We start from the raw sequence: 15,886 nt of genomic DNA on the forward strand, positions 1-15,886 counted from the left end.
TGCTCCGCCCCTGCGCTGGTCTCCAGAAGCTCCGCCCCTGCACTGGTCTCCAGAAGCTCCGCCCCTGCGCCGGTCTCCAGAAGCTCCGCCCCTGCGCTGGTCTCCAGAAGCTCCGCCCCTGCGCTGGTCTCCAAAAGCTCCGCCCCTGTGCTGTTTTTCTTTTTTCTGGGTGGTTTAATTGTGAGGGGGATTCGGCATTGATCACACACCCCCATGTCTATCAGTGGTCCAGCCCAAGGTCACTGGGGATCCTCGATTGCCATGTTCCTCAGTGCTTCCTCTGGGAAGATCATGACTTGGTAGCCGGGCTCTTCTGTCAGGTTCTCGGCCCCCAGGGAATGGTACAGGCTGATGGCCGGAGTGTTCCACTTCAGCACAGAGAGGTGGATATGAGAGCAGCCGGAACGCACACCTTCCTGAAAAGTCACATGGGAAAAAGTCATTACATTGTGGTCAGCACCAACCTCCCCCCACCCCTGAGACAGATGGATCATCCCCCTGTGAACATCATATAAGTATAGCCAATAACCAGATACATCGTCCACCACTGGAATATACCATCAGATACCACAATAAGACCGCTACTCGCCTGCGCCACCTTCTTCATCAGTCGCCGCCCCAAACCGTGACCTACAATAGAAGATACCAAACAATCACCACATCAATCCACGAAAACCTCATTAGTCAGCGACTAACAAGTACAGGACCTAGGGACAAGAACTGCACACGGACACCACTGTGTAGTGAGGGGTGTTACCGGGGAGTATTGTACAGTATAGTGAGGGGTGTTACCGGGGAGTATTGTACGGTATAGTGAGGGGTGTTACCGGGGAGTATTGTACAGTATAGTGAGAGGTGTTACCGGGGGGTATTGTACAGTATAGTGAGGGGTGTTACCGGGGGGTATTGTACAGTATAGTGAGGGGTGTTACCGGGGAGTATTGTACGGTATAGTGAGGGGTGTTACCGGGGAGTATTGTACAGTATAGTGAGGGGTGTTACCGGGGAGTATTGTACAGTATAGTGAGAGGTGTTACCGGGGAGTATTGTACAGTATAGTGAGGGGTGTTACCGGGGAGTATTGTACAGTATAGTGAGAGGTGTTACCGGAGAGTATTGTACAGTATAGTGAGGGGTGTTACCGGGGGGTATTGTACAGTATAGTGAGGGGTGTTACCGGAGAGTATTGTACGGTATAGTGAGGGGTGTTACCGGAGAGTATTATACAGTATAGTGAGAGGTGTTACCGGGGAGTATTGTACAGTATAGTGAGGGGTGTTACCGGGGAGTATTGTACAGTATAGTGAGGGGTGTTACCGGGGGGTATTGTACAGTATAGTGAGGGGTGTTACCGGGGGGTATTGTACAGTATAGTGAGGGGTGTTACCGGGGAGTATTGTACGGTATAGTGAGGGGTGTTACCGGGGGGTATTGTACAGTATAGTGAGGGGTGTTACCGGGGAGTATTGTACGGTATAGTGAGGGGTGTTACCGGGGGGTATTGTACAGTATAGTGAGGGGTGTTACCGGGGAGTATTGTACAGTATAGTGAGAGGTGTTACCGGGGAGTATTGTACAGTATAGTGAGAGGTGTTACCGGGGGGTATTGTACAGTATAGTGAGGGGTGTTACCGGGGAGTATTGTACAGTATAGTGAGAGGTGTTACCGGAGAGTATTGTACGGTATAGTGAGGGGTGTTACCGGGGAGTATTGTACGGTATAGTGAGGGGTGTTACCGGGGAGTATTGTACAGTATAGTGAGGGGTGTTACCGGGGAGTATTGTACAGTATAGTGAGGGGTGTTACCGGGGGGTATTGTACAGTATAGTGCGGGGTGTTACCGGGGAGTATTGTACGGTATAGTGAGAGGTGTTACCGGGGAGTATTGTACAGTATAGTGAGGGGTGTTACCGGGGAGTATTGTACAGTATAGTGAGGGGTGTTACCGGGGAGTATTGTACAGTATAGTGAGGGGTGTTACCGGGGAGTATTGTACAGTATAGTGAGGGGTGTTACCGGGGAGTATTGTACGGTATAGTGAAGAGGTGTTACCGGGGAGTATTGTACGGTATAGTGAGAGGTGTTACCGGAGAGTATTGTACGGTATAGTGAGGGGTGTTACCGGGGAGTATTGTACGGTATAGTGAGGGGTGTTACCGGGGAGTATTGTACAGTATAGTGAGGGGTGTTACCGGGGAGTATTGTACGGTATAGTGAGGGGTGTTACCGGGGAGTATTGTACAGTATAGTGAGGGGTGTTACCGGGGAGTATTGTACAGTATAGTGAGGGGTGTTACCGGGGAGTATTATACAGTATAGTGAGGGGTGTTACCGGGGAGTATTGTACAGTATAGTGAGGGGTGTTACCGGGGAGTATTGTACAGTATAGTGAGAGGTGTTACCGGGGAGTATTGTACAGTATAGTGAGGGGTGTTACCGGGGAGTATTGTACAGTATAGTGAGGGGTGTTACCGGGGAGTATTGTACGGTATAGTGAGGGGTGTTACCGGGGAGTATTGTACGGTATAGTGAGGGGTGTTACCGGGGAGTATTGTACGGTATAGTGAGGGGTGTTACCGGGGAGTATTGTACGGTATAGTGAGAGGTGTTACCGGAGAGTATTGTACGGTATAGTGAGGGGTGTTACCGGGGAGTATTGTACGGTATAGTGAGAGGTGTTACCGGGGAGTATTGTACGGTATAGTGAGAGGTGTTACCGGGGAGTATTGTACGGTATAGTGAGGGGTGTTACCGGGGAGTATTGTACAGTATAGTGAGGGGTGTTACCGGGGAGTATTGTACAGTATAGTGAGGGGTGTTACCGGGGAGTATTGTACAGTATAGTGAGGGGTGTTACCGGGGGGTATTGTACAGTATAGTGAGAGGTGTTACCGGAGAGTATTGTACAGTATAGTGAGGGGTGTTACCGGGGAGTATTGTACAGTATAGTGAGGGGTGTTACCGGGGAGTATTGTACAGTATAGTGAGGGGTGTTACCGGGGAGTATTGTACGGTATAGTGAGGGGTGTTACCGGGGAGTATTGTACAGTATAGTGAGGGGTGTTACCGGGGGGTATTGTACAGTATAGTGAGGGGTGTTACCGGGGAGTATTGTACGGTATAGTGAGAGGTGTTACCGGGGAGTATTGTACGGTATAGTGCGGGGTGTTACCGGGGAGTATTGTACAGTATAGTGAGGGGTGTTACCGGGGGGTATTGTACAGTATAGTGAGGGGTGTTACCGGAGGGTATTGTACAGTATAGTGAGGGGTGTTACCGGGGGGTATTGTACAGTATAGTGAGGGGTGTTACCGGAGAGTATTGTACAGTATAGTGAGAAGTGTTACCGGAGAGTATTGTACAGTATAGTGAGGGGTGTTACCGGGGAGTATTGTACGGTATAGTGAGGGGTGTTACCGGGGGGTATTGTACGGTATAGTGAGGGGTGTTACCGGAGAGTATTGTACAGTATAGTGAGGGGTGTTACCGGAGAGTATTGTACAGTATAGTGAGGGGTGTTACCGGAGAGTATTGTACAGTATAGTGAGGGGTGTTACCGGGGAGTATTGTACAGTATAGTGAGGGGTGTTACCGGGGAGTATTGTACAGTATAGTGAGGGGTGTTACCGGAGAGTATTGTACAGTATAGTGAGGGGTGTTACCGGGGAGTATTGTACAGTATAGTGAGGGGTGTTACCGGGGAGTATTGTACAGTATAGTGAGGGGTGTTACCGGAGAGTATTGTACGGTATAGTGAGGGGTGTTACCGGGGAGTATTGTACAGTATAGTGAGGGGTGTTACCGGGGAGTATTGTACAGTATAGTGAGAGGTGTTACCGGGGAGTATTGTACAGTATAGTGAGGGGTGTTACCGGGGAGTATTGTACAGTATAGTGAGGGGTGTTACCGGGGGGTATTGTACAGTATAGTGCGGGGTGTTACCGGGGAGTATTGTACGGTATAGTGAGAGGTGTTACCGGGGAGTATTGTACAGTATAGTGAGAGGTGTTACCGGGGAGTATTGTACAGTATAGTGAGGGGTGTTACCGGGGAGTATTGTACAGTATAGTGAGAGGTGTTACCGGGGAGTATTGTACAGTATAGTGAGGGGTGTTACCGGGGAGTATTGTACAGTATAGTGAGGGGTGTTACCGGGGAGTATTGTACGGTATAGTGAGGGGTGTTACCGGGGAGTATTGTACAGTATAGTGAGGGGTGTTACCGGGGGGTATTGTACAGTATAGTGAGAGGTGTTACCGGAGAGTATTGTACAGTATAGTGAGGGGTGTTACCGGGGAGTATTGTACGGTATAGTGAGAGGTGTTACCGGGGAGTATTGTACAGTATAGTGAGGGGTGTTACCGGGGAGTATTGTACGGTATAGTGAGGGGTGTTACCGGGGAGTATTGTACGGTATAGTGAGGGGTGTTACCGGGGAGTATTGTACGGTATAGTGAGAGGTGTTACCGGGGAGTATTGTACGGTATAGTGAGGGGTGTTACCGGGGAGTATTGTACAGTATAGTGAGGGGTGTTACCGGGGAGTATTGTACAGTATAGTGAGGGGTGTTACCGGGGAGTATTGTACAGTATAGTGAGGGGTGTTACCGGGGGGTATTGTACAGTATAGTGAGAGGTGTTACCGGAGAGTATTGTACAGTATAGTGAGGGGTGTTACCGGGGAGTATTGTACAGTATAGTGAGGGGTGTTACCGGGGAGTATTGTACAGTATAGTGAGGGGTGTTACCGGGGAGTATTGTACGGTATAGTGAGGGGTGTTACCGGGGAGTATTGTACAGTATAGTGAGGGGTGTTACCGGGGGGTATTGTACAGTATAGTGAGGGGTGTTACCGGGGAGTATTGTACGGTATAGTGAGAGGTGTTACCGGGGAGTATTGTACGGTATAGTGCGGGGTGTTACCGGGGAGTATTGTACAGTATAGTGAGGGGTGTTACCGGGGGGTATTGTACAGTATAGTGAGGGGTGTTACCGGAGGGTATTGTACAGTATAGTGAGGGGTGTTACCGGGGGGTATTGTACAGTATAGTGAGGGGTGTTACCGGAGAGTATTGTACAGTATAGTGAGAAGTGTTACCGGAGAGTATTGTACAGTATAGTGAGGGGTGTTACCGGGGAGTATTGTACGGTATAGTGAGGGGTGTTACCGGGGGGTATTGTACGGTATAGTGAGGGGTGTTACCGGAGAGTATTGTACAGTATAGTGAGGGGTGTTACCGGAGAGTATTGTACAGTATAGTGAGGGGTGTTACCGGAGAGTATTGTACAGTATAGTGAGGGGTGTTACCGGGGAGTATTGTACAGTATAGTGAGGGGTGTTACCGGGGAGTATTGTACAGTATAGTGAGGGGTGTTACCGGGGAGTATTGTACAGTATAGTGAGGGGTGTTACCGGAGAGTATTGTACGGTATAGTGAGGGGTGTTACCGGGGAGTATTGTACAGTATAGTGAGGGGTGTTACCGGGGAGTATTGTACAGTATAGTGAGAGGTGTTACCGGGGAGTATTGTACAGTATAGTGAGGGGTGTTACCGGGGAGTATTGTACAGTATAGTGAGGGGTGTTACCGGGGAGTATTGTACAGTATAGTGAGGGGTGTTACCGGGGAGTATTGTACGGTATAGTGAGGGGTGTTACCGGAGAGTATTGTACAGTATAGTGAGGGGTGTTACCGGGGAGTATTGTACAGTATAGTGCGGGGTGTTACCGGGGAGTATTGTACAGTATAGTGCGGGGTGTTACCGGAGAGTATTGTACAGTATAGTGAGGGGTGTTACCGGGGAGTATTGTACAGTATAGTGAGGGGTGTTACCGGGGAGTATTGTACAGTATAGTGAGGGGTGTTACCGGGGAGTATTGTACAGTATAGTGAGGGGTGTTACCGGGGAGTATTGTACAGTATAGTGAGGGGTGTTACCGGGGAGTATTGTACAGTATAGTGAGGGGTGTTACCGGGGAGTATTGTACAGTATAGTGAGGGGTGTTACCGGAGAGTATTGTACCGTATAGTGAGGGATGTTACCGGGGAGTATTGTACAGTATAGTGAGGGGTGTTACCGGGGAGTATTGTACAGTATAGTGAGGGGTGTTACCGGGGAGTATTGTACAGTATAGTGAGGGGTGTTACCGGGGAGTATTGTACCGTATAGTGAGAGGTGTTACCGGGGAGTATTGTACAGTATAGTGAGGGGTGTTACCGGAGAGTATTGTACAGTATAGTGAGGGGTGTTACCGGGGAGTATTGTACAGTATAGTGAGGGGTGTTACCGGGGAGTATTGTACAGTATAGTGCGGGGTGTTACCGGAGAGTATTGTACAGTATAGTGAGGGGTGTTACCGGGGAGTATTGTACAGTATAGTGAGGGGTGTTACCGGGGAGTATTGTACAGTATAGTGAGGGGTGTTACCGGGGAGTATTGTACAGTATAGTGAGGGATGTTACCGGGGAGTATTGTACAGTATAGTGAGGGGTGTTACCGGGGAGTATTGTACAGTATAGTGAGGGGTGTTACCGGGGAGTATTGTACAGTATAGTGAGGGGTGTTACCGGGGAGTATTGTACCGTATAGTGAGAGGGTGTTACCGGGGAGTATTGTACAGTATAGTGAGGGGTGTTACCGGGGAGTATTGTACAGTATAGTGAGGGGTGTTACCGGGGAGTATTGTACGGTATAGTGAGAGGGTGTTACCGGGGAGTATTGTACGGTATAGTGAGGGGTGTTACCGGGGAGTATTGTACAGTATAGTGAGGGGTGTTACCGGGGAGTATTGTACGGTATAGTGAGAGGTGTTATCGGGGAGTATTGTACAGTATAGTGAGAGGTGTTACCGGGGAGTATTGTACGGTATAGTGAGGGGTGTTACCGGGGAGTATTGTACAGTATAGTGAGAGGTGTTATCGGGGAGTATTGTACAGTATAGTGAGAGGTGTTACCGGGGAGTATTGTACAGTATAGTGAGGGGTGTTACCGGGGAGTATTGTACAGTATAGTGAGGGGTGTTACCGGGGAGTATTGTCGGTATAGTGAGAGGTGTTACCGGGGTTATTGTACGGTATAGTGAGAGGTGTTACCGGGAGTATTGTACGTATAGTGAGGGGTGTGTACCGGGAGTATTGTACAGTATAGTGAGGGGTGTTACCGGGGAGTATTGTACAGTATAGTGAGGGGTGTTACCGGGGAGTATTGTACAGTATAGTGAGGGGTGTTACCGGGGAGTATTGTACAGTAGTGAGGGTGTTACCGGGAGTATTGTACAGTATAGTGAGGGGTGTTACCGGGGAGTATTGTACAGTATAGTGAGGGGTGTTACCGGGGAGTATTGTACAGTATAGTGAGGGGTTACCGTTGTACAGTAGTGAGGGTGTTACCGGGAGTATTGTACAGTATAGTGAGGGGTGTTACCGGGAGTATTGTACAGTATAGTGAGGGGTGTTACCGGGGAGTATTGTACAGTATAGTGAGGGTGTTACCGGGGAGTATTGTACAGTATAGTGAGGGTGTTACCGGGAGTATTGTACAGTATAGTGAGGGTGTTACCGGGAGTATTGTACAGTATAGTGAGGGGTGTTACCGGGAGTATTGTACAGTGAGTGTACCGGGTAGTTACCGGGAGTGAGGGGTTACCGATTGTACAGTATAGTGAGGGGTGTTACCGGAGAGTATTGTACGAGTATACAGTATAGTGAGGGTGTTACCGGGGAGTATTGTACAGTAGTGACGGGTTGTTACCGGGGAGTATTGTACAGTATAGTGAGGGTGTTACCGGGGAGTATTGTACAGTATAGTGAGGGGTGTTACCGGGGAGTATTGTACAGTATAGTGAGGGGTGTTACCGGGGAGTATTGTACAGTATAGTGAGGGGTGTTACCGGGAGTATTGTACGGTATAGTGAGGGGTGTTACCGGGGAGTATTGTACGGTATAGTGAGGGGTGTTACCGGGGAGTATTGTACGGTATAGTGAGGGGTGTTACCGGGGAGTATTGTACGGTATAGTGAGGGGTGTTACCGGGGAGTATTGTACAGTATAGTGAGGGGTGTTACCGGGGAGTATTGTACAGTATAGTGAGGGGTGTTACCGGGGAGTATTGTACAGTATAGTGAGGGGTGTTACCGGGGAGTATTGTACAGTATAGTGAGGGGTGTTACCGTGGAGTATTGTACAGTATAGTGAGGGGTGTTACCGGAGAGTATTGTACAGTATAGTGAGGGGTGTTACCGGGGAGTATTGTACAGTATAGTGAGGGGTGTTACCGGGGAGTATTGTACAGTATAGTGAGGGGTGTTACCGGGGAGTATTGTACAGTATAGTGAGGGGTGTTACCGGGGGGTATTGTACGGTATAGTGAGGGGTGTTACCGGGGGGTATTGTACGGTATAGTGAGGGGTGTTACCGGGGAGTATTGTACGGTATAGTGAGGGGTGTTACCGGGGAGTATTGTACGGTATAGTGAGGGGTGTTACCGGGGAGTATTGTACGGTATAGTGAGGGGTGTTACCGGGGAGTATTGTACGGTATAGTGAGAGGTGTTACCGGAGAGTATTGTACGGTATAGTGAGGGGTGTTACCGGGGAGTATTGTACGGTATAGTGAGAGGTGTTACCGGGGAGTATTGTACGGTATAGTGAGAGGTGTTACCGGGGAGTATTGTACGGTATAGTGAGAGGTGTTACCGGGGAGTATTGTACAGTATAGTGAGGGGTGTTACCGGGGAGTATTGTACAGTATAGTGAGGGGTGTTACCGGGGAGTATTGTACAGTATAGTGAGGGGTGTTACCGGGGAGTATTGTACAGTATAGTGAGGGGTGTTACCGGGGAGTATTGTACGGTATAGTGAGAGGTGTTACCGGGGAGTATTGTACGGTATAGTGAGGGGTGTTACCGGGGAGTATTGTACGGTATAGTGAGGGGTGTTACCCGGGGAGTATTGTACGGTATAGTGAGAGGTGTTACCGGGGAGTATTGTACGGTATAGTGAGGGGTGTTACCGGGGGGTATTGTACGGTATAGTGAGGGGTGTTACCGGGGGAGTATTGTACGGTATAGTGAGGGGTGTTACCGGGGGAGTATTGTACGGTATAGTGAGGGGTGTTACCGGGGAGTATTGTACGGTATAGTGAGAGGTGTTACCGGGGAGTATTGTACAGTATAGTGAGGGGTGTTACCGGGGAGTATTGTACAGTATAGTGAGGGGTGTTACCGGGGAGTATTGTACAGTATAGTGAGAGGTGTTACCGGGGAGTATTGTACAGTATAGTGAGAGGTGTTACCGGGGAGTATTGTACAGTATAGTGAGGGGTGTTACCGGGGGGTATTGTACAGTATAGTGAGAGGTGTTACCCGGGGAGTATTGTACAGTATAGTGAGGGGTGTTACCGGGGAGTATTGTACAGTATAGTGAGAGGTGTTACCGGGGAGTATTGTACGGTATAGTGAGGGGTGTTACCGGAGAGTATTGTACAGTATAGTGAGAGGTGTTACCGGGGAGTATTGTACAGTATAGTGAGGGGTGTTACCGGGGAGTATTGTACAGTATAGTGAGGGGTGTTACCGGGGAGTATTGTACGGTATAGTGAGAGGTGTTACCGGGGAGTATTGTACGGTATAGTGAGGGGTGTTACCGGGGGGTATTGTACGGTATAGTGAGGGGTGTTACCGGGGAGTATTGTACGGTATAGTGAGAGGTGTTACCGGGGAGTATTGTACGGTATAGTGAGAGGTGTTACCGGAGAGTATTGTACAGTATAGTGAGGGGTGTTACCGGGGAGTATTGTACAGTATAGTGAGGGGTGTTACCGGAGAGTATTGTACAGTATAGTGAGGGGTGTTACCGGGGAGTATTGTACAGTATAGTGAGGGGTGTTACCGGAGAGTATTGTACAGTATAGTGAGGGGTGTTACCGGGGAGTATTGTACAGTATAGTGAGGGGTGTTACCGGGGAGTATTGTACAGTATAGTGAGGGGTGTTACCGGAGAGTATTGTACAGTATAGTGAGGGGTGTTACCGGGAGTATTGTACAGTATAGTGAGGGGTGTTACCGGGGAGTATTGTACAGTATAGTGAGAGGTGTTACCGGGGAGTATTGTACAGTATAGTGAGGGGTGTTACCGGGGAGTATTGTACAGTATAGTGAGAGGTGTTACCGGGGAGTATTGTACAGTATAGTGAGGGGTGTTACCGGGGAGTATTGTACGGTATAGTGAGGGGTGTTACCGGGGAGTATTGTACGGTATAGTGAGAGGTGTTACCGGAGAGTATTGTACAGTATAGTGAGGGGTGTTACCGGGGAGTATTGTACAGTATAGTGAGGGGTGTTACCGGGGAGTATTGTACAGTATAGTGCGGGGTGTTACCGGGGAGTATTGTACAGTATAGTGAGAGGTTACCGGAGGGTATTGTACAGTATAGTGCGGGGTGTTACCGGGGAGTATTGTACAGTATAGTGAGAGGTGTTACCGGGGAGTATTGTACAGTATAGTGCGGGGTGTTACCGGGGAGTATTGTACAGTATAGTGAGAGGTTACCGGAGGGTATTGTACAGTATAGTGCGGGGTATTACCGGGGGGTATTGTACAGTATAGTGAGGGGTGTTACCGGGGAGTATTGTACAGTATAGTGAGGGGTGTTACCGGGGAGTATTGTACAGTATAGTGAGAGGTGTTACCGGGGAGTATTGTACAGTATAGTGAGGGGTGTTACCGGGGAGTATTGTACAGTATAGTGCGGGGTGTTACCGGGGAGTATTGTACAGTATAGTGAGGGGTGTTACCGGGGAGTATTGTACAGTATAGTGAGGGGTGTTACCGGAGAGTATTGTACAGTATAGTGAGGGGTGTTACCGGGGGGTATTGTACAGTATAGTGAGGGGTGTTACCGGAGGGTATTGTACAGTATAGTGAGAGGTGTTACCGGGGAGTATTGTACAGTATAGTGAGGGGTGTTACCGGGGGGTATTGTACAGTATAGTGAGGGGTGTTACCGGGGAGTATTGTACAGTATAGTGAGAGGTGTTACCGGGGAGTATTGTACAGTATAGTGAGAGGTGTTACCGGGGGGTATTGTACAGTATAGTGAGAGGTGTTACCGGGGAGTATTGTACAGTATAGTGAGAGGTGTTACCGGGGAGTATTGTACAGTATAGTGAGAGGTGTTACCGGGGAGTATTGTACGGTATAGTGAGAGGTGTTACCGGGGAGTATTGTACGGTATAGTGAGGGGTGTTACCGGGGAGTATTGTACGGTATAGTGAGGGGTGTTACCGGAGAGTATTGTACAGTATAGTGAGGGGTGTTACCGGGGAGTATTGTACGGTATAGTGAGAGGTGTTACCGGGGAGTATTGTACGGTATAGTGAGGGGTGTTACCGGGGAGTATTGTACGGTATAGTGAGGGGTGTTACCGGAGAGTATTGTACAGTATAGTGAGGGGTGTTACCGGGGAGTATTGTACAGTATAGTGAGGGGTGTTACCGGGGAGTATTGTACGGTATAGTGAGAGGTGTTACCGGGGAGTATTGTACAGTATAGTGAGGGGTGTTACCGGGGAGTATTGTACGGTATAGTGAGAGGTGTTACCGGGGAGTATTGTACAGTATAGTGAGGGGTGTTACCGGGGAGTATTGTACGGTATAGTGAGGGGTGTTACCGGGGGGTATTGTACAGTATAGTGAGGGGTGTTACCGTGGAGTATTGTACAGTATAGTGAGGGGTGTTACCGGGGGGTATTGTACGGTATAGTGAGGGGTGTTACCGGGGGGTATTGTACGGTATAGTGAGGGGTGTTACCGGGGAGTATTGTACGGTATAGTGAGAGGTGTTACCGGGGAGTATTGTACGGTATAGTGAGAGGTGTTACCGGAGAGTATTGTACGGTATAGTGAGGGGTGTTACCGGGGGGTATTGTACAGTATAGTGAGGGGTGTTACCGGGGGGTATTGTACGGTATAGTGAGAGGTGTTACCGGGGAGTATTGTACGGTATAGTGAGGGGTGTTACCGGGGAGTATTGTACGGTATAGTGAGGGGTGTTACCGGGGAGTATTGTACGGTATAGTGAGGGGTGTTACCGGAGAGTATTGTACGGTATAGTGAGAGGTGTTACCGGAGAGTATTGTACAGTATAGTGAGGGGTGTTACCGGGGGGTATTGTACAGTATAGTGAGGGGTGTTACCGGGGAGTATTGTACAGTATAGTGAGGGGTGTTACCGGGGAGTATTGTACAGTATAGTGAGGGGTGTTACCGGGGAGTATTGTACAGTATAGTGAGAGGTGTTACCGGGGAGTATTGTACAGTATAGTGAGGGGTGTTACCGGGGAGTATTGTACAGTATAGTGAGGGGTGTTACCGGGGGGTATTGTACAGTATAGTGAGGGGTGTTACCGGGGAGTATTGTACAGTATAGTGAGGGGTGTTACCGGGGAGTATTGTACGGTATAGTGAGAGGTGTTACCGGGGAGTATTGTACGGTATAGTGAGGGGTGTTACCGGGGGGTATTGTACGGTATAGTGAGGGGTGTTACCGGGGAGTATTGTACGGTATAGTGAGAGGTGTTACCGGGGAGTATTGTACGGTATAGTGAGAGGTGTTACCGGAGAGTATTGTACGGTATAGTGAGGGGTGTTACCGGGGAGTATTGTACGGTATAGTGAGGGGTGTTACCGGGGAGTATTGTACGGTATAGTGAGGGGTGTTACCGGGGAGTATTGTACGGTATAGTGAGGGGTGTTACCGGGGAGTATTGTACGGTATAGTGAGGGGTGTTACCGGGGAGTATTGTACGGTATAGTGAGAGGTGTTACCGGAGAGTATTGTACAGTATAGTGAGGGGTGTTACCGGGGAGTATTGTACAGTATAGTGAGGGGTGTTACCGGGGAGTATTGTACAGTATAGTGAGAGGTGTTACCGGGGGGTATTGTACAGTATAGTGAGAGGTGTTACCGGGGAGTATTGTACGGTATAGTGAGAGGTGTTACCGGGGAGTATTGTACGGTATAGTGAGAGGTGTTACCGGAGAGTATTGTACAGTATAGTGAGGGGTGTTACCGGGGAGTATTGTACGGTATAGTGAGAGGTGTTACCGGGGAGTATTGTACGGTATAGTGAGGGGTGTTACCGGGGAGTATTGTACAGTATAGTGAGGGGTGTTACCGGGGAGTATTGTACAGTATAGTGAGAGGTGTTACCGGGGAGTATTGTACGGTATAGTGAGGGGTGTTACCGGGGAGTATTGTACGGTATAGTGAGAGGTGTTACCGGGGAGTATTGTACGGTATAGTGAGGGGTGTTACCGGGGAGTATTGTACGGTATAGTGAGGGGTGTTACCGGGGAGTATTGTACGGTATAGTGAGGGGTGTTACCGGGGAGTATTGTACGGTATAGTGAGGGGTGTTACCGGGGAGTATTGTACGGTATAGTGAGGGGTGTTACCGGGGAGTATTGTACGGTATAGTGAGAGGTGTTACCGGAGAGTATTGTACGGTATAGTGAGGGGTGTTACCGGGGAGTATTGTACAGTATAGTGAGGGGTGTTACCGGAGAGTATTGTACAGTATAGTGAGGGGTGTTACCGGGGAGTATTGTACGGTATAGTGAGAGGTGTTACCGGGGAGTATTGTACAGTATAGTGAGAGGTGTTACCGGGGAGTATTGTACAGTATAGTGAGGGGTGTTACCGGAGAGTATTGTACAGTATAGTGAGAGGTGTTACCGGGGAGTATTGTACAGTATAGTGAGAGGTGTTACCGGAGAGTATTGTACGGTATAGTGAGGGGTGTTACCGGGGAGTATTGTACGGTATAGTGAGAGGTGTTACCGGAGGGTATTGTACAGTATAGTGAGGGGTGTTACCGGGGGGTATTGTACAGTATAGTGAGAGGTGTTACCGGGGAGTATTGTACAGTATAGTGAGGGGTGTTACCGGGGGGTATTGTACGGTATAGTGAGAGGTGTTACCGGGGGGTATTGTACGGTATAGTGAGAGGTGTTACCGGAGAGTATTGTACAGTATAGTGAGGGGTGATACCGGGGAGTATTGTACAGTATAGTGAGGGGTGTTACCGGGGAGTATTGTACCGTATAGTGAGGGGTGTTACCGGGGAGTATTGTACAGTATAGTGAGGGGTGTTACCGGGGGGTATTGTACCGTATAGTGAGAGGTGTTACCGGAGAGTATTGTACAGTATAGTGAGGGGTGTTACCGGGGAGTATTGTACAGTATAGTGAGAGGTGTTACCGGGGAGTATTGTACGGTATAGTGAGGGGTGTTACCGGGGAGTATTGTACGGTATAGTGAGAGGTGTTACCGGGGAGTATTGTACGGTATAGTGAGGGGTGTTACCGGAGAGTATTGTACAGTATAGTGAGGGGTGTTACCGGAGGGTATTGTACAGTATAGTGAGGGGTGTTACCGGGAGTATTATACAGTATAGTGAGAGGTGTTACCGGAGGGTATTGTACAGTATAGTGAGGGGTGTTACCGGGGAGTATTATACAGTATAGTGAGAGGTGTTACCGGGGAGTATTGTACAGTATAGTGAGGGGTGTTACCGGGGAGTATTGTACAGTATAGTGAGGGGTGTTACCGGAGAGTATTGTACGGTATAGTGAGGGGTGTTACCGGAGAGTATTGTACGGTATAGTGAGGGGTGTTACCGGAGAGTATTGTACGGTATAGTGAGAGGTGTTACCGGGGAGTATTATACGGTATAGTGAGGGGTGTTACCGGGGAGTATTGTACGGTATAGTGAGGGGTGTTACCGGAGGGTATTGTACAGTATAGTGAGGGGTGTTACCGGGGAGTATTGTACAGTATAGTGAGGGGTGTTACCGGGGAGTATTGTACAGTATAGTGAGGGGTGTTACCGGGGAGTATTGTACAGTATAGTGAGGGGTGTTACCGGGGAGTATTGTACAGTATAGTGAGGGGTGTTACCGGGGAGTATTGTACGGTATAGTGAGGGGTGTTACCGGGGAGTATTGTACGGTATAGTGAGGGGTGTTACCGGGGGGTATTGTACAGTATAGTGAGAGGTGTTACCGGGGAGTATTGTACCGTATAGTGAGGGGTGTTACCGGGGAGTATTGTACCGTATAGTGAGGGGTGTTACCGGGGAGTATTGTACAGTATAGTGAGGGGTGTTACCGGGGAGTATTGTACAGTATAGTGAGGGGTGTTACCGGGGGGTATTGTACAGTATAGTGAGAGGTGTTACCGGGGAGTATTGTACCGTATAGTGAGGGGTGTTACCGGAGAGTATTGTACAGTATAGTGAGGGGTGTTACCGGGGAGTATTGTACAGTATAGTGAGGGGTGTTACCGGGGAGTATTGTACAGTATAGTGAGGGGTGATACCGGGGAGTATTGTACAGTATAGTGAGGGGTGTTACCGGGGAGTATTGTACAGTATAGTGAGGGGTGTTACCGGGGAGTATTGTACAGTATAGTGAGGGGTGTTACCGGGGAGTATTGTACAGTATAGTGAGGGGTGTTACCGGGGAGTATTGTACAGTATAGTGAGGGGTGATACCGGGGAGTATTGTACAGTATAGTGAGGGGTGTTACCGGGGAGTATTGTACAGTATAGTGAGGGGTGTTACCGGGGAGTATTGTACGGTATAGTGAGAGGTGTTACCGGGGAGTATTGTACGGTATAGTGAGGGGTGTTACCGGGGAGTATTGTACGGTATAGTGAGGGGTGTTACCGGGGAGTATTGTACGGTATAGTGAGAGGTGTTACCGGGGAGTATTGTACGGTATAGTGAGGGGTGTTACCGGGGAGTATTGTACGGTATAGTGAGAGGTGTTACCGGGGAGTATTGTACGGTATAGTGAGGGGTGTTACCGGGGAGTATTGTACGGTA

General features: G+C 49.1%; 1 protein-coding gene across 2 annotated transcripts in view; it reads right to left on the reverse strand.

Annotated features, from left to right (window-relative positions):
- Positions 1-7: 7 nt before the first annotated feature.
- Positions 8-15,886, reverse strand: part of LOC142188917 (thialysine N-epsilon-acetyltransferase-like) — a 33,010-nt gene continuing 17,131 nt past the window's right edge. For both annotated transcript variants that reach the window (XM_075262061.1, XM_075262060.1), the window contains exons 6-7: positions 590-630; positions 8-416 (exon numbers count right to left, since the gene is read on the reverse strand). In XM_075262061.1, the coding sequence (XP_075118162.1) occupies positions 240-416; positions 590-630 (218 nt within the window). In that variant the 3' untranslated portion in view covers positions 8-239. The remainder of the gene's footprint in view (positions 417-589; positions 631-15,886) is intronic.

The sequence above is a fragment of the Leptodactylus fuscus genome, unplaced genomic scaffold (genome assembly GCF_031893055.1).
Source record: "Leptodactylus fuscus isolate aLepFus1 unplaced genomic scaffold, aLepFus1.hap2 HAP2_SCAFFOLD_854, whole genome shotgun sequence".
Classification (NCBI taxonomy): Eukaryota; Metazoa; Chordata; class Amphibia; order Anura; family Leptodactylidae; genus Leptodactylus; species Leptodactylus fuscus.